Source organism: Leucopleurus acutus, assembly GCF_964270905.1.
Source record: "Leucopleurus acutus genome assembly, chromosome: 4".
Lineage (NCBI taxonomy): Eukaryota > Metazoa > Chordata > Mammalia > Artiodactyla > Delphinidae > Leucopleurus > Leucopleurus acutus.
This window is the reverse complement of record NC_139146.1, coordinates 50,443,478-50,463,235: the sequence shown is the minus strand read 5'-3', so window position 1 is coordinate 50,463,235 and position 19,758 is coordinate 50,443,478. Positions and strand designations below refer to the sequence as shown.

Genomic DNA, 19,758 nt, shown 5'->3' with positions numbered 1-19,758 from the left:
CGCCTCTCATCTCCTCCCGTAGATGACAAGATGTTTTCTAAAACCCTGCCCCCTCCCCAATTTCCGATTAATTTTGCTCATGCGATTGGAGGTGGTTGCCTTAATGATGAAGTTATGTTTCTCAGGTATGACAGCTACGAAGAGTATCAGCACGAGAGGCTGAAGAGGGAAGAATACCGCAGAGAGTATGAGAAACGGGAGTCTGAAAGGGCCAAACAGAGAGAGAGGCAAAGGCAGAAGGCAATTGTAAGCAGCTTGGAGCTTACTTTCATTTTACAGGAGGGTTTCTTTTCTTTTTTTCTCCTGTCTTTTCTTTTCGTTTTGGGTGGGCATAGATTAGAAAATAAGGGAAAGACTCTTGTTAGAATATGCAATACCCAGCCTTTTGGCTTTAAAGCATCAGTGAGTCCTCAGTCCCTCTTAACACAGACTATTGGAAAGCAAAATGTTAGGTCAGTGTATTTCTCCTCCATACTACCTGTTTCTCATTCATCTTGAAGCTCATTACTGTTTTCGACCTTTGTTTCTAAAAATGGAGGAAGGAGAGATTTGTCCAGTCAGATACTGGTCCCATCAAGCCAGAGGATGAGTTCTTTGTATTGTTCTCTGCTGCTTTTTTTTCTCTGAGTGGAAAATGAAGAGATATCACTATTTGGTTTCAGTTTTCGTCTTTTTGGCAGACGTGAGGGTTGGATTGAGTTAGATTCAAAGGCAGTGGTAGAGAAAGATTTGCTAAGAAAGTCATCATTTCTTCCTTGTGCCAGGTCAACAACTAACACATCCATATTTCTTATGAACTGCTTTTCAATAACCTATTATGGATTTCAGCACCACGTACTGCAGGGTATTACATTCGCTTGACATATACACAGTACTGACCCTTTGGGGTTAGGATCTAGGTTATGTGCATCTAGTTCTCTGTTGGTCAGACCTTAGAAGGCAAAAAGGAGGTCCTGCAATTGTCAGCATCCAGTACTTGTTCAAGGCAGATATTCCTAATTGATTAAGGAAATCTTTCCCACTGAGCCCCAATAGAGCCTTGAGGGCTTTCCCAACATGGTGCTTTAGGGAGCCATGGCATATCCATTGGAAATGGCACTGTTTTCATTCATTGCAGCTGCTGTCTGTTAGCTGCTAAACGTCATTTCAATGAAGATCAACCTTTGACACATCTTGCATACAAGCTAACCAGGGCTTAGGGAAATGGTTTTTAGCTGTAAATGTTAGATGGATATGGTACCTTTAAAACAACCCACAACCATCAACAAAATCTTGAAAAACCTACCTAGAAGAGCTGACTAATAGAGTCCAAATCGAGCGTTGGCCAACAGTTATCAACTGGAGGAAAAAGGTTAACTGAGAGGTTTGTTAACTCAGGCACTCAAGGAAAAAGAAGGGAGAAGTAATTGAATACGTAGGCTAAAGATCTAGGGCTTTGCCGCCATTTAACTTTGAATCTACCTAAGACCAAATTAAAGGCCTTGCGAAAATTATAACACTTTCCCTCATTTTTCTCAACTTTCAAATGAGCTGTGATATTAACATCTGCCAGAGTATCATTAGTTAACACTTAAGAAGACTAATGAAAATTAAAAATTCAATTTTCTAATTTAGATGTCTTTAATTAATAGCCTGTTCAATAATTATAATAATTCACATTTATAGAGTGCCATATAGTTTACAAAGCCTTGTAGTGTGGCACGGTACAGTTAATATATACCAAAGAGAGTCATGTTGAGTAAGCATGAAGGTAAATAGTTATTTCAATGTTTTCATATTCATATTTGATAAAATTCTTCATGTTTCTTCCCAAAAGAATGACACTAAAGAGAGAAATTGTTTTATCATATATTTGCTCATTTGTGCAAAATATAACACAGCTGTAACCAAAGCTATGTAGATAGATGTAGATAAATGACATGTGCTTATTCTATTCTTCCAAAGATAATTTAGTGCCAGATACTTACTAGGGTGAAGAAAGGGAGGGAGGGGTCATTTTTGCTAGTTTGGTTCTTTACAAATAGATCAAAGAGTGTGATGGTCTATATTCCATAGATGCCTGAGCCAAAAGCACTCCTGAGGCCACTAGCCTCAGTCTGGAAGCAGGTACCACCCTACCACCCTGCCTTTCCCTGTGTCACAAATATGGACCAGTTCCTTGGTTAATTCTTTGACTAAGACAGTCTGTATCAGTTCCCTTTGAAAGACAGCAATTATAGTGCAAATGTCAGCTTGGCTTATATTAAGTCGTCATAATTAACTAGACGTTTGTGAGAATTTTGGCTTTGAGATTTTTATTGTTTTTAAAAAGCAGATTATAAAAGAAAACTAGGACATAGAGATTGTTTACTAACACAGTGACCCATAGGTAGTAAGAGCTTAGTATAAAGATTTGGGACTTACTATTAAACCAATTCCCACTTGGACTATTAGATGCTATTTTTGCTTAAAATAAGTGAAAACACATGAGTATATGAGAGACATTTGTTAGGTGCCTGGGCTCTAAAATTAGGTAAGACCTAGTCCCCACATCCAGGGAGTTCAAGTCTACTGGCTGGTAAAGATACATGAAGAGGCAATAGGGTGTGTTAATTGCTATTGCAGAGGATGCGCCTAAGGTACTGCAGTGGCAAATGGGTCGGCAACCAGCCCTGGGAACGAGGGAGGGCATCCCTGGAGAGGGTGAGATTGATTTGAAACCTAAAGGGAGGAAAGGGCAAAGGTTTTTTTCACCTGTGTTGTCCGGTGTGGGAGCCATTAGCCATGAGGCTAATTCAGCTAGTCCCAAATTTAGATGCACTATGAGTGTGATTGAATTTTGAAGACAGTACAAAAAAAGAGCGTAAAATACTTCATTAATATTTTTTACATCAATGACAAGTTGAAACAATAATATTTTGGCTATGCTGAGCCAAGTAAAATATATTATTAAAATTAAATTTGTTTTTTTACTTTTTAAAATGTGCCTCAGAAAATTTAAAAGTTACATATGGTGCATTATATTTTTATTGGAAATTACTATTCTAGGCAGAGACTTTAGCTTATACTAAGTCTCTGGAAAAGAACAAGCTATATTGGGAAACTGCTAGTCATTTAATTAGAACACCAGGGTACAGGAGAGGCAAGAAATAAGTCTGGAGGGCTCCATGGTCGCCAGATCCTTGAAGGGTCCTTTAAGTCATAATAAAGATTTTGAAGAATATCTTGAAGGCGTAGTGGAACTATTTAATGAGATTACCCGCAGGAAGTTTTTCTGATTGATTTCCTTCCTCAAAATGGTCTGCTTTCTTGTGCCATAATGCATTTGCAAAATATATTTTTACGGACTTGGAGATACAAGCAATGATTTTTGACTCATTTGACTAGATTAGCTTGAAAAGTCATTCATGAAACAGCTAAAGGGACTAGGACAGTTTGCCGAAGTTGGTCGGGTAGGTGATTTCCATTCAGATTTCTGAGACACCCTTAAAGTAATGAATAAATAGCAAATTATATCTGGAATATCTTGGGTGCAGTGCTGGATTATTCATTAATTCAGATCAATTTTATAATCAGGGGAGCAGCAAAACCGAGGCTCCAAAAGGAAATGAAAAAAATAACGTTACAATCATGTAATAGATATTTTACAAAATTAACCTTTGCTACTTTGTCTTGTGGTCTATAATATTGACTTATTTTTGAGTTCCATAAGAAGGAGATGGTGGTTTAGGTCATCTATAAACTTTTTAACATGTATGTGTCCAAAAGTCTTTATTCAGACCGACTTCAGTGTACCAAATCAGACAGCTAAGAAAAGACTAATAATTAGTAATTACACAGAATCATATGTTGTGGTTGAATATTGCCATTGTTTAAGTTGCTGTTTTCCTCCAATTTCCATCTAAATGCTCTCAAAACCCAATTTATCCTCTGCTTTTCTCAGTCTCATAGGCTTGAAATAATTCAGGATATTGGAACTCTGGAAGCCAGAGTATAGTACTTAATGTCTAATTATATTAGCTCTTAAGTAAACTAACCTGGATGTATTCATATCCATCCAACCTAAGACACTAAGGAGGAGTATTCCTGGACCGTACTTGGATGGAAGTAACTTTGGTAAACTGAAAGCTATAGTTTTGTTTCTCCCCTGAAAGTGTCTCCTAGTCGCGGTCACTTACTGAATGCCTACTGAATCAGATGAGTGTTATCAATGTTAAGAACAAGAGAAAAAACAACAAAAAAGGAAACTTGTTTTGGCATTATGTCAGAGTTTTGGCCTTTGTTTCTATCCATTCACAGCTTTTCATGGTCATTCACCCCTCTCACTTTATCTTTTAGATAGAGGACCTAGCCATACCATTCACTGTAGAAGTGGCATGGGTTTTATCCACTCATCTCATCTATAGTGTTTGTAATATCCTTGGAATTTTTGAGGAAGTTAGGTTGTAACTAATCTGGAGGTGAACATAAATCTTTCCCTGTCAAAGTTGACATGCAGTTTCCTTAGCATAGGAAGAGGGATGTTTAAATTATCCTGACTTGGAAATGTAGAATAAAAGTTCTGAGAACTAAAATCCAAATTATATCAGGCTGTTCCTTATTGTTCCCTAACACTGCAGAGCATTTTAGTGAGATAACCCACAGAAAAGCATCAAGCACAGCACTTGGCATCTGTTAGAATTTAGTAAATGTTAATCTCACTACTAATTTCCTTTTCTTCTTAGTCAAACCCCTATTACCAGGAGCTACTTATTTCTTGATGAGAAACAACCATTGTGTATTTCCCCCAGCTAACTGGGAGGCTCTACACACTTTCTGATAAAGATTTTGATAATGCAAAGTCAGTTTAATTCAGTCGGATTTTTTTTTCTCTGTTCATCCCCTGTGTTTTGATATAATGAGGATTTACCATACCTGTTAATGCAACATAAATCTTCACTTTTATTATCCACCCCATCAGCAAACTAGCTTTTGTGAAAATTGAAGCTAAAATATACTTGATAAATGTTCCTTCCTCCTCGATAGGGAAAACTGGTCTGAAAATCATTTTTCAAGGAGCTTTTTCCAAAGGTTTAGAGTTCCTCCAAGCCTTTAAGAAGTTGGAAATGTTATTAAGCATTTTGATTTCTTTTCCTTTCATCTCCTGTTTAGAAATTAATGTCTTGAAAAATTGGCTGCAAATGTTAAGGTTTTTTAAAGATATGGAATCTATTCATCTGTCTAATAAAACTGCAACATGTTAAAAATAATCAGTTCTTCACTAGACATTTTGGTCAATCTTGGAAAGATTTTTGTCTTTGCTTTTTAGACCTTCAGATGCCTTTTAATTTCATTTTTATCACTAGGAAAACCAAACACTCTAATCATTTTCTCAAATGAGAATTTCAACATGTATTCAATCTCTGATCTTTGTAAGATAGCAAGATGTGGTCACATTCTTATGTTGCATAAAAGAAGATTGACAGTCAAATAGGTAATTTAAGTGATTGCGGAACAGCCCTTTGGATTTCTGTCTTTCCTATCTAGGTTGTGTCTTCTTTTTACTGCAGAATGTATCAGTATCCAATATAAAAGGTCCTCTGGTTTATCCTTTTTTGGGATTATTGTTGCATAGAGTTTCGTATAAAGAAGCAATTCAGAGACTATCCCAATATGTCTGCATATGGATGTGCATATGGTCGATTTTCACTTTTACTGTGAATTTCCTTGAAGATGAACATAGGCTGTGTATATTCCCTTAATGGTAGATGAGCAATTTCTTTGTGATGGTTCAATTTCTTTCTCTCTCTTCTGCATTTCTCCCTCCTTTTCCTCTGTACAGTAGTAACCTTCCTAAAGACATTCATTAAAAAAAATAAATAAATAAGACTCATGCAAGCAGGCGCCAGGAAGTTTAGATAACAGTCCCATCAAATTCTGCTGTTTGGCTGGAGCTGGCTGCATAAATAGAATGGAATGTGATGTGATGATTCCCTTGCTCAAGTGTACAGCACTGCTCCGGGATGAGCCTCACTCTCCATTTATATTTATTGACCTCCAGGATGTGCTGGGTGCCCTGGAACAACACAATTACAGCCTTCAGTTGAGACATACAATCTACATGGAAGCGAATCAGGCAGCCCGCTCTGCTTGCTGTACTTCGTCTGGTCAGTTATGTAGGCTCAATGGTTGCTGTCAGAGAATTGTGTTTTACCAGCTGTTTCAGTGGAGTGAGACAAGTGAGAGCACTTACCCTTAAACCATAAAAGCAAATCCTGGAAACCTTTGTTAGTACACTCAGCTGAGCTACTTGGGTAAGGTTTTTCCTATGATAAAGCACCAAACCTGGTTTTCATTCTCCACTGTCTTAGAGAGTCTCAGAGTAAGGACCACACTTAGTCACCTTTGATGTAATGAAGGGTATGGAACTAGGTGTTAAAAGTGATTAATTGATTGATTTTTCAACAAATATTCATTAAGAAGACTCTTACGTTTGGGTACCCTTAAAATATAGTAGTCGATAGGACTGTTATGGTCTGTGCTTTCATGAAGCTTTCATTGTTGGGGGAGATGGACATTAAACACCGAATAAACTATTAATTATCTAATTACAATTGGGCACAGAACTACAAAGGAGAAGTAGAGTGTTCTATCAGAGCAACTTGTAATAGAAAGCCGAACCTCACCTCAAGTCTCAGAAAGGAAAATGATTGTTGATGTTAACTTCACTGATACAAGAAAGACCCACTGGGAAGAGGCTGAACTACAGAGTTTGGTTTGGGTAATGTTGGTCTAGTTTGAGGTGCCTATGGGACATCCAACCTGAGATGTCAAATAGATAGTTGTTTATTTGAACCTGAAGCTCAGAGGAACTTTCCTGATGAAAACGGAAATATGAGTGTTGCATATGGTAAAGGAAGAAACATGGATGATCAAATCACCTAGGAGGATACGTATTATAGGGTCTGTGAATTGTTCAGTTACGTTTCTCAAACATTTATTGAGAGTCCGCTCTTTACCAAGTTCTTTGCTAAACACTGGGCACATGAAATGGACATATGTTCGGTAAATAACATAGGACATCTCTTTGCTTTAAGCCTAAATGACTTTTTACATCATCCAAGATGTAAAAAGATATTCTCAGCACATCCAGAGAAAACTCTTAGGCAGGCTAAATCTGTACCTTTGCCCTGTGTTTCCTAGTCTCTGCCTCCGTCTAACTTAAATCTCTCCAACCTTAAATTCATTTCATTCTTGTTTGCCATTGATAGACATACAAGCTAACTGGTAAGCACTTCGTTATACTAACTTCTTACACCTTTTCTCAGCTTGAGAAACATCATCATCTTTGGCCTTGTCTTCTTGGAATAAGAGATATACGATTACTTCTTACACTAAGAATGCATTCTTGTTCTGTAAAAAGTGATCCATCTTCAGGCTATAAAATATTCTTCCCATATTTTGTAGGTTATAAATTGCTGTTGACTTTCAGATTATGATGATACTGACTCCACTTGTGAAAATTAGGCCACACCCTTCTCGTCTGTTCCTAAAATAAGATTCATTGGCAAAGTGAAATTTATAGCCTCTTTTATAGCTCTTATTCTTTGGAGACCCATGGCTTAAAATGGCCAGTATTTTAAGACTGTATTTTTAAAATTATTGTCTTTGGACCACCTGTATCAGAATCACTGGGGTGTGCTTGTTAAAAATAAAGATCATTGAAGCTTACTTTCCAAATTTTTTTAATACAGCTGGAATAAACCCAATCATTTGCATTTTTAATAAGCACCCCAGGTAGTTTGTATTTATACTAGAGTTTAAGAATCAATATTTTGAGGGGTGTCAAAATTTGTATGTCAAACTATCATGCTGTACATCTTAAAATTATATAGTAACGGATGTCAATGATTTGTCAATAGAACTAAAAAATGTGTATATTTTATTATTACAATTCTGAGTTAAGGAGAAATTAAAGAGTTTTGCAGGCCAGGTCAGTTTCCTACCAATTTTGAAGATTAATAATCGAGTCACAAGTGTTAAAATATTTAATAGATATTATTCAGCTATTCAGTGATAAAAAAGATTGCATTACACACATTTCTTCTATAACACATTAAATTTCATGTGACAAAGAAACAGATGGATAGAAAAAGTAGAAGAGAGTGAGAGGCAGAAGAGAGTGATACTGAAGAAATGGAAAGTAAAACTTGATTCACGTGTAGTCTTTTGTTCAGGTTTAGTGTGTGTTTTGCTTTAATTGGCATGCTCTGGGGGGGGTTCTTATTATGCATGATTGCACATTTATAAATGTTTCTAGCATTCAACTTCTTTCCTATCTTCAGAACTAGCAAGTGTCTTCTCACTTTCCCCCCCTAGGAAGAACGCCGTGTGATTTATGTTGGTAAAATCAGACCTGACACAACACGGACAGAACTGAGGGACCGTTTTGAAGTTTTTGGTGAAATTGAGGAGTGCACAGTAAATCTGCGGGATGATGGGTGAGAATCTTCAAGATTATTTCTTGTTTAGAAGCTGACATATGTAAAAAATTATGGCCATAAGATTACTAGAATGGGAATGCTTTGACAGATGACATGTTGAGTTCAGAACCTTATTTATTTTCTTTCATCCCTATTTATTAATCTTTCTAGTTGAGATTTCCTATCCCAGAAATAAGTATTTAGCTGCTTGACAGGACAATCACACTGATAAATGGATGCAGTGGTTCAGACGTTGGCACCAGCGAAGTCTCCAAAGTAGAAAGGGTCACAGTCATATATGCTAATCCTTCCTCACTAGCTTTGAACTTCTCTTCTTTGTCCATTGCAGAGACAGCTATGGTTTCATTACCTACCGTTATACCTGTGACGCTTTTGCTGCTCTTGAAAATGGATATACTTTGCGCAGGTCGAATGAAACTGACTTCGAGCTGTACTTTTGTGGACGCAAGCAGTTTTTCAAGTCTAACTATGCAGACCTAGGTATGGATTTTACTGTACATAGAATGAGGAATCCATAATGTAGAGCTCAAAATGGAAGCATATGTAAACTGTAGGCACATTGGGTTGGACCATCGCTTTATTTTACTAGAGGGAATATTTGAATACAGATTTTATCTTATTTTTTATTTTTTAACACACGAGACAGTTTCAGAAGCAAGGGGCTTAAGTTTTGGCAACAAAGGGAAGAAGCAAATTGTTTCTACTGTCTGCCCATATGCTGAAATTCTGCACTATTTGTATGTGTGTGTGTGTGTGTGTGTGTGTGGTATGTTTTGAGTGTGCAAGTGTTGTATTCGTTTGTAATCTGTTACTGCTTTCCGTGCCTACCCTGAATCCTTTTGTACAAGCTATAGCATTGGCATCATTGCTTTGCAGAACAGAATATGCAAAAGTCTTATTCTTTTTTCCTTAGTATCTCACCAACTCTTAGAAATGTCAACATTTTCTACAAATTACACCCAGAGAGAGGAGAAAGTAAAATTTCATGTGCTAAATCACACTGTACTTTCTTTAAAACAAAAGAAGAAAAAAAAACCCTGTTTTTTTTTAGTGCTTCCGTATGCTAGGCACTGTGCCAAGGCTTTGTAAGCGTTTTCTCATTTAATTACCAGAACAATCCTAGGAAGTGGATATTATCATCCCCATTTTACAGGTAAGGAAGCTGAAAAATAGATAAGTATTCCTTTTTGCCTGTTATAAAAGCTGTACAGACTCAAGGGGTGACATTTGGAAGATATAAAAAGGTATTAAGAAAAATAGTAAAATCATCTATCAGCCTATCACCTAGAGATAACCACTGTTACCTAGTATGGGATTTGCTGTTCAGTATTTTGTGTCAGACCGTCAAATTTCTTGTAGTTGAGGTCATATTATACGTATATATACACTTTTAAGTTCTACTTTTCTCGATTAATATTATATAAGTTCATTTTCCACTGTGATCCAAAGGATGAAAAATAATTTACCAGTACACTTGAATGGTTGTATAGTATTCTGTCTGGCAAATAGTGCCATTATACTTAATCGTTCCCTTATAGCTGAACACATTTTCAGTTTTTGATATTATAAATAATGCCACGATGGACATCTTGATTTCCTTTCCAATTTTAATTTTGTTCCTTTCCATGTTGTTCCCTAACTAATGTGTGTGTTGTAAGCCTTTAAATTCCTTCATGAAATAATGAAGGAAGGAAAATGGCAAATGTCTTGTGCATATGACATAATTATTTAAATCAATTTATAATAATCATCATGAAATGAACATATCAATCTGCTCCTAAGCATTATTATATGTCTACCTGCACTTGCTTTGGCTTGGTATAAAGAAAAAAATGAATACCAAATACAGGGCTTTTTTCTTCCTTCAGCTGAACTGATGTCTTCCTAGAGTAATTGATACAGGTGGGGTGCATTGTTCAGGAGGAATATGCTATAATTCACTTCACAAGCTAAATAGATAGTATGAAGCAGGGGAGAGACAGTTGACTGTTAGAGAGATAGACGCCTAGGGATGAAAATATAAAAGGTGGCAAGTCATTTGTTCAAATGTTGGCTGATAAAAACAGTCCAGACAGATTGAAGTCTTGAGTTGATTTGACTTATTTTCTTCGGTGATGAAGGCCAGGGTGTTTTCTAGTCTCTCAAAACATCTAGAGTTTAGAATAAGCTACCTAGAGGAGCCTTTAGATCGTGATTCATCACTGGTAAAGGGAGCATGGGATAGTATTTCCAAATTGCACTGGAGCCTCCCTGAAATATTTCTAAGAAGAATGCTTCTCCTCTAGTTATCTCTCTGCCTTGCCAGCAGCAATAGAAACTTTGCCATTGCTAAGCTAGCTCTGATTTCCTGAAAGGTGTGTTTGATGTGTATTGTAATAGCATGGATTTTTCCGTTTCCCTCCAGCCTTACAAATGCAGGAAGTGGAGTTGATCTGAGTGTAGGCCTGGTGTAGTTGAAAGCGCCTTGGCTTTGGAATTTCGCAGGCCTGGTTTTGAAACCTGAGTTAGCTTTTTGACCTTGAGCAATTAAACTCCCTCTGCTTCTGGTTCTTCATTTGTAAAATGCATTATAATGTTGTTGTGAAGATTAAATTTGTGTATGTGAAGCCCTTAGCATAGTGTCAGTGTCTGGCACAAAATAGATTCTCAATGAATAGTAGCTATAATTATAATAAAAATGATTGTTATGAGAAGTTATAAATTTGAAGTCATTTTAAAATGAAAGAATCAACACCAGGGGCCAGCTTTGGAACCAGACAACATCATGTATGTCTTGTCTTTATTCCCTGAATAGTTGAAGTTAGGTGCCTCGGGCCATGAATGCTGAATAAGGTGCATATAAGCATATCCTGGACTCTTAGAGGGGTTGGGAGCTTACGTATATGTCAAGAGTAAAGTGAAAATGATGTGATACTGATTAATTTTACCAAAAGTAAAGCAACCTATCATTTTAGATAGATTACCAATTTTTAAAATTTTTATTTGCTCTCCTAAATTAAGTTAGCTCATATATCCCATTTCTCTGCTATTTTTAAATTAAAGTATAGTTAATTTACAGTGTTGTGTTAGTTTCAAGCGTACAGCAAAGTGATTCAGTTATACATGTATATATATATTCTTTTTCAGATCTTTTCCACTATAGATTATTATAAGATATTGAGTAGAGTTCCCTGTGCTATCCAGTAGGTCCTTGTTGTTTATCTATTTTATATATAGTCGTGTGTGCCTGTTCATCCCAGTCACCTAATTTATCTACCCCCACCCCCCTCACCCCTCATCCCCTTCGGTAACCATAAGTTTGTTTTCTATGTCTGTGAGTCTATTTCTGTTTTGTAAGTAAGTTCATTTGTATAATTTTTTTTAGATTCAACATTTAAGTGTTATATGATATTTGTCTTTCTCTGTCTGACTTCTTCACTTGGTATGATAAATTCTAAGTCCACCCATGTTGCTGCAAATGGCATTATTTCATTCTTTTTTAGGGCTGAGTAATATTCCATTGTATATATGTACCACATCTTCTTTATCCATTCCTCTGTCAGTGGACGTTTAGGTTGCTTCCATGTCTTGGTTATTGTAACACTGGGGTACATGTATCCTTTCAGATTATGGTTTTCTCCAGATATATGCCCAGGAGTGGGATTGATGGATCATATGGTAATTCTGTTTTTAGCTTTTTAAGGAATCTCCATACTGTTCTCCATAGTGGTTGTACCAATTTACATTCCCACCAACAGTGTAGGGGGGTTCCTTTTTCCTCCACACCCTTTTTAGCATCTATTATTTGTAGACTTAAATGATGGCCATTCTGACTGGTGTGAAGTGACACCTCATCATAGTTTTGATTTGCATTTCCCCAATAATTAGCGATATTGAGCAGCTTTATTGGCGATATTGAGCAGATATTGGCCATCTGTATGTCTTCTTTGGAGAAATGTCTATTTAGGCCTCCATTTTTCTGCTGTTGAGGCCACTTAATGGTTACTTACAATACTATTAGTGCAAAACACAATGATTCTAGTTACTATTTATGAGCCAGATTTATAAATGAGACTCAGAATTTAAAGGGATGATCAGCTTATCATGATGAAGCCAATATTTAAGTCTGGTTTCTATGAATCTGTAATCTGTGTGTCTTTCTGTTTACTGTTCTATAAACAAATAGATCTTTCCATTTGAAAGAGCTTGATGAAAAATCTCAAAGAGGAAAGACAGAAATTAAATTAGGACTATAGGGTCAAAACAGAAGGATGGGTCATGATTAAGAATATGATCCTTTTGATCAGGAATTAGTTTTGGCTTAGAATTTGTAAATAATAAAAAGTAAACAAATAACATTGGTCACAAACTCTTTATTAACTCAAAGAAATGTAGTATATTATCAACATCTTGAATACGTACGTAACTTTACATATACCCTTGCCATTCATTGGTAAATCAATCCCAGATCTAAACACAAATATTTTCAATCACGTTTTTAATAATATGTGGGTGTTCAAGACTAATACATTCATCAGACAAATACTGAGGGCCCACTTTGTGCCAACAGTTTTCTAGGTGCTCGGAATACAGTTGTGATGTGATTTGTTTCTATTAATACAGTATTATTAATTATAAAAATTTATTTTTTTAATTTGTTAGCGTGGCTTTCAGGTTATTCCTATAAAAATTTCATTATCTCTTACTTGTGTTGCAATATCCTTCCTTTAGTGGAGGGAAAGGGGTGGAGTAGATGTTATTGCCACAGGAGTTGCATATAAACACATTGTCTCTTCAAGAAATGAGAAAGATTTTGTGGGTGCCGACTGACATAGTATGCCCATGAAAGTTGGTATATACGTAAGCGCCAGCCACTGTATTTCACAGTGTAGAAACCCTTGAAATCCACTGTATCAACGTGCTTTTAGTATTTACTGATGAAAACCCAGAAAATTCTGGGTTTCATGAATAATCCCAAATTAAGACATTTTAAATATTCTCAAAATCTCCTCCAAGGAAAGATACACATATATATTCTCGACGGTTCTATGCTGACTTTATGTCACACAGACTGCCATCACTGGACAGCTCTTCCGTCTTCATCTACAGTGCAAGTGGAATTCTGATTTCAGGCTAATCTCTGACAATGAGCAGAACTTTTTTGTGTGTCTACAGAAAAGATTTTGATTTGAACAACAGCTGCTCATGAGGCTTTGGTTATACAAGCAAATTATTCATTAGGCTATGAAGAGAAGAGTGTAAGCCAGTGTAATTTAAGATTGACCATATAAAATTTTAGTGAGGAAAGATGGGCCATTTTTGTCCTGTTTTTATATCTGAGGCTGACTATAATTGTTCATCTTACCTGGAAAAAGAAATGCAGTAAAGACAAGGGATGGTGAGAATGAGAGAAAAAAAAAAAAGTGAAGGAATTTCCTTGTCTTTAAAGTAGATTGAAGCTGGTGGGGAAGGGGAATCAGCCTGGTTCTGGAGAGCTTAAGGGATTTGCAGCCTTTTCAGAAGAACACCTTGTGAGGTCAGTGATTAGCCCCCATATTATCTAATATTACCTTTTTCTGTCACCGAGCATTTCTATTTTGTAATTTAATCTGGGTAAAACACAAATATTTATATTTTAGTAAGATTGTTAACGTTTCCCAGAAAGGTTTAGTCTTCTCTTCTAGTAAGTGCTTTCCAAAGAATGAATGTGTTTGCCAGAGGCTTTCTGTTGTATTTCCAAGATACCTTTTCTCAAGCTGAGAGACCAGCAGAAATAGTTGACTTTTCCATAGATGTCAAAGGAGAAAAATCAGAAATATTTGACAGAATTTTACCTTACGTCCAACGTGGCTGACATACATCCATTTTGTTCAGGGCTACTTAAAGTGGCATGTGGAGCTTTGCACAAAAGCTTACTCGGACTAGTTTAAAGATCTAAGAAAGACCATGGCTTTATTTATACGGGTATATTTTTCCCCTCCTATTAGTGAGTAAAGAGGCTGCATTTGCCCTCTCTGGACATGAAGCATTTTCCTAAACCTTCCAATTTGGGGAGCGTTTGTGCCACTGTTGCTGGGGTCCCTCAAGGTACTGGAGATCGTATGTCCCTCCCTCCTGAAAGGGGAGCAGCAGGGTGATGAGTGGGTGAAGTTCTGACAATTATCTCCCTCCCACTCAACTGGCTTTCATGCTCAATGAAATCAATCCCACTGAATAGGAAAATTAGTTCCAGCTTCTACTTTTACCTCTCCAACTAAGTGGTTGAGGAACCTTGGGTAAGTCATTTAACATGCCAGGAAGGGAGAGGGGGCTTATTTTTAAAGCATATTGATTGACTAAGTTACTATTGAAAAGAAATATTAAAGTCTGTTCTGATTACCTCCAGGAGTGTTTAAATCTAAAATGAGTCAATAGATGACTGTTTTGAATGCTCATCACTCCTTACCCTCTGCAAATATATACATGTGCTATAAATAAATAAATATATAAATATGCAATTAATTAACTAAAATATTGGTGTGTATATATACCAGTACCATATACTGTAACAATACCTTCTGCAAATATATATACACATATTAATATTCATATAAATACCTTCTGAAAAAATATATATGTAAATATATGCATATATATATGTGTACACCAACATCAATATCATATACTAATAAAAGCTGGGCATATTTTTTAAAGTATATCGATTGGATAAGTTGCTCTTGAATCAGGTAATCTTAGAATAGATGATTGAGTTAATGACCATCAACAGAGGGTACATCTAAATCTGGCTTGGGTTTCTTTCAGATTCAAACTCAGATGACTTTGACCCTGCTTCCACCAAGAGCAAGTATGACTCTCTGGATTTCGATAGTTTACTGAAAGAAGCCCAGAGAAGCTTGCGCAGGTAACATGTTCCCTGGCTGAGGATGACAGAGGGACGGTGAATACCTCACGGGACAGCGCGTCCTTCCCTAACAGACTGTTGCAAGTCATACTTAGGAATTTCTCCTACTTTACACTCTCTATACAAAAACAAAACAAAACAACAACAATACAACAAGAACAACAACAATGGTTTACATGAACACAGCTGCTGAAGAGGCAAGAGACAGAATGGAAACCCAGTAAGCACATGTTTATTTATGGGTGTCAGCTTTGCTTTCCCTGAGTCTCTTGGTGATGGAGTGTGTGTGTGTGTGTGTGTGTGTGTGTGCGCGCGCGCGCGCGCGGGTGCTTGCCTGGTTTGGGGGAAGTGTGTATGTACCGGTGGGGACTGGGGGCACCTGACCAGAGCGTGCAAGGGCAAACCACTTCAAATGGCAGCAGTTCCATGAAGACACACTTAAAACCTGGAACTTCAAAATGTTCATATTCTATTCAAAAGGAAAACAAAAATATGTACATCCAAAAGGAAAGAAAACCAACCAACCACAAGCCACCCTAAAATGACAGCCACTGATGTCTGGGCATCAGCCTCCGTACTCTGTTTTTTTTAAGAAAGTGCAAAATCAACTTGAAGCAAGCTTTCTCTCATAACGTAATGATTATATGACAATCCCGAAGAAACTGCAGGTTCCATAGAACTCATATCCTTTCTCTCTCTCTCCCTTTTTTTCTTTCTTTTTCTCCTTTTTCCTTTTGCCATGGAATCTGGGTGGGAGAGGATACTTCGGGCACCGAGCTCAACTTTCCTAACATTTTGAAGTTTCTGTAGTTCGTCCTTTCTCATGACACCCATGTAAATGTCCAAAATGTTGATCTTCCACAGCGAATTTCAAAAGCCTTGTCAATGGTCAAGCTTGCAGCTTGTTCAGTGGTTCATTCTGAGGAGCGAGCACGGTGTTACATTACTAATGGGAGTTGGGTAGAACTCTCTGGGATGTGTTCAGATAGTATAATTGCTACATTCTCTGATGTAGTTAAGTATTTACAGATGTTAAATGGAGTATTTTTATTTTGTGTACATATGATACAATGATGTTCTTTTTTTGTTACAGCTATGCACTGTAAATGCAGCCTTCTTTTCAAAACTGCTAAATTTTTCTTAATCGAGAATATTCAAATGTAATTATGAGGTGAAACAATTATTGTACACTAACATATTTAGAAGCTGAACTTACCGCTTATATATATTTGATTGTAAAACAAAACAAACAAAAAAGGACAGTGTGTGTGTCCGTTGAGTGCAACACAACAAATCGATGCTTTACGCACAACCATCCCTTCTTAGGTGAGCTTCGATCCAAGCATCTTGTCAAGAAATCTCCTAGCCCCCTAAAGGTATTAACCACTTCTGCGATATTTTTCCACATTTTCTTGTTGCTTGTTTTTCTTTGAAGTTTTATACACTGGATTTGTTAGGGGAATGAAATTTTCTCATCTAAAATTTTTCTAGAAGATATCATGATTTTATGTAAAGTCTCTCAATGGGTAACCATTAAGAAATGTTTTTATTTTCTCTATCAACAGTAGTTTTGAAACTAGAGGTCAAAAATCTTTTTAAAATGCTGTTTTGTTTTAATTTTTGTGATTTTAATTTGATACAAAATGCTGAGGTAATAATTACAGTATGATTTTTACAATAATTAATGTGTGTCTGAAGACTATCTTTGAAGCCAGTATCTCTTTCCCTTGGCAGAGTATGATGATGGCATTTATCTGTATTTTTTACAGTTATGCATCCTGTATAAATACTGATATTTCATTCCTTTGTTTACTAAAGAGACATATTTATCAGTTGCAGATAGCCTATTTATTATAAATTACGAGATGATGAAAATAATAAAGCCAGTGGAAATTTTCTACCTAGGATGCATGGCAATTGTCAGGTTGGAGTTTAAGTGTTTCATTTGGGAAATTCCGCTTTTGCAGAAGCAGTGTTTCTACTTGCACTAGCATGGCCTCTGACGTGACCATGAAGTTGTTCTTGATGACATTGCTTCTGCTAAATTCAATAAAAACTTCAGAAAAACCTCCATTTTTGAGCATCAGGATTTCCTCTGAGTGTGGAGCCCTGGAATGGAAGTCAGTAAAGTTTGGCGTGTATATTCAAGTTTTTAAATTGAGATCCGATTACAGTTTGGCCGACATGACTTTTCTGGAAGACATGATATACCTACTACGTAATCGTTCTTTTCCTTTCTCTCGCCCAACACGATCTTATAAAATGGATTTCACCCCCAGGCCAATGCAGCTAATTTTGAAAGCTGCATTCATTTATCACCAGCATATTGTGTTCTGAGTGAATCCACTGTCTGTCCTGTCGGATGCTTGCTTGAGTTTTTGGCTTCTTATTTCTAAGTAGATAGAAAGCAATAAAAATACTATGAAATAAAAGAACTTGTTCACAGGTCCTGCGTTACGACCGTAACACATCTTTAATCCGCCTAATTCTTGTTGTTCCGTAGGTTAAATGCAGGTATTTTAACTCTGTGTGGACGCCAAACTAAAGTTTACAGTCTTTCTTTCTGAATTTTGAGTATCTTCTGTTGTAGAATAAGAATAAAAAAAGACTATTAAGAGCAATAAATTATTTTTAAGAAATCAATATTTAGTAAATCATATTATGTGTTCAAGGACCAGATGCTTTCTCTATTTTGCCTTTAAATTTTTTGTGATCCAATTTTCAATACATTCTCCTTTTTGCCCTGGATTGTTGACATGAGTAAAAATCTTGGTTTCTTTTCTTACTTATGAAAAGACAACACTACAGATTTCATGTTGAGGATTCATTTATCCCCCCTTCTGGTCTGACAAATATTGTTACCATGAAGATAGTTTTCTTCCATGGACTTCAAATTGCATCTAAAATTAGTGCAAAGAGAGACTCACTAGACCATCCAAATAGAGCTTTTGTATCTTATGCAGACACTGTGGGTAGCCCATCAAAATGTAAACTGTGTTCCTTTTATTTTTATTTTTAAAAATTTTTTTGGAGAGAATATTTCCAATGAACACATGCACCCCATCATCACTGGAGGCAAATTTCAGCATAGATCTGTAGGATTTTTAGATGACCCCGGGCCATTGCCTTCATGCTGTGGTAAGTACCACATCTACAATTTTGGTAACTGAACTGGTGCTTTAGAAATGTGGGTTGTTTTTTGTTTTTCAAGAGATGTAGCAGAATAATTCTTCCAGTGCAACAAAATCAATTTTTGCTAAACGACTCTGAGAGCAACGGTTGGGCTGTCAACATTCAAAGCAGCAGAGAGGGAACTTTGCACTGTTGGGGTATGATGGTTGGGTCAGTTGAAAAAAAGGAAACCTTTTCATGCCTTTAGATGTGAACTTACAGTAGGTAATGATTATGTGTCCTTTTTTGATGGCTGTAACGAGAACTTCAATCACAGTAGTCTAAGACCTGATCTATAGATGACCTAGAATAGCCATGTAATATAATGTGATGATTCTAAATTTGTACCTATGTGACAGACATTTTCAATAATATGAACTGCTGATTTGATGGAGCTACTATAAGATTTGTAGGTGAAAGTGTAATACTGTTGGTTGAACTATGCTGAAGAGGGAAAGTGAGCGATTAGTTGAGCCCTTGTCGGGCTTTTTTTTTTTCCCACCTGCCAACTCTACATGTATTGTCGTGGTTTTATTCATTGTATGAAAATTCCTGTGATTTTTTTTTTTTAAATGTGCAGTACACATCAGCCTCACTGAGCTAATAAAGGGAAACGAATGTTTCAAATCTACTTCTGCTTTTCTTATTTATCATAACCAAACTCCTGGCATATTCCTCAGATCAGTACACATTACTCGCTTATCGTTATTCTGTTTCCTCTCTGGATCTCCCCCCTCCCCCTGCTTTTCCATATTCGTGGATGGATTTCAGCTCTAAGGTAACATGCACCTTCTGTATTTTACCTTGTCTCCTTTCAAATGGCAAAGGCAGAAGTGGTGATTTCTATAATGAGAAGTGATGTGGGACTTTATCAAACGGATTAGCTCTGTTTTGGTACTTAACCCTGGAAAGTGTGAATTTTAAGTACAAGCCACTGCCCCTAGTGAGAAACCTGCTAAATATTTCAGCTTAGGAAGCAATGGTACTCTAATGGGCTGAATTTTTTTTTTATTGACAGTCGATGTACAATGTTATGTTAGTTTCTGGTGTATAGCATGGACTGAATATTTTTTGAAGACTTGTAACAGAATGCATCCCCCTGTCCCCCCGTCATATGTAAGTCATCAGGTTAAATATGGGACAAGCTGATAGATTGCTGCCGGTACGGCTCGCTGTCAGGATGTCCACTGTGCCTTGTAGGTGATTGGTGATCTTCGTGACAGAGATTGCAGAGAATGTGTTATT

At 36.7% G+C, this 19,758-nt stretch overlaps 1 protein-coding gene across 1 annotated transcript in view; it reads left to right on the top strand.

Moving 5' to 3' along the window:
• PPARGC1A (PPARG coactivator 1 alpha) overlaps positions 1 to 19,464 on the top strand; it is a 98,377-nt gene extending 78,913 nt beyond the window's left edge. Inside the window, exons 10-13 of the mRNA XM_082838817.1 lie at positions 126 to 246; positions 8,338 to 8,459; positions 8,791 to 8,942; positions 15,243 to 19,464. Coding sequence (XP_082694943.1) covers positions 126 to 246; positions 8,338 to 8,459; positions 8,791 to 8,942; positions 15,243 to 15,346 — 499 coding nt within the window. The 3' untranslated portion in view covers positions 15,347 to 19,464. The remainder of the gene's footprint in view (positions 1 to 125; positions 247 to 8,337; positions 8,460 to 8,790; positions 8,943 to 15,242) is intronic.
• The last annotated feature ends 294 nt before the right edge of the window (positions 19,465 to 19,758 follow it).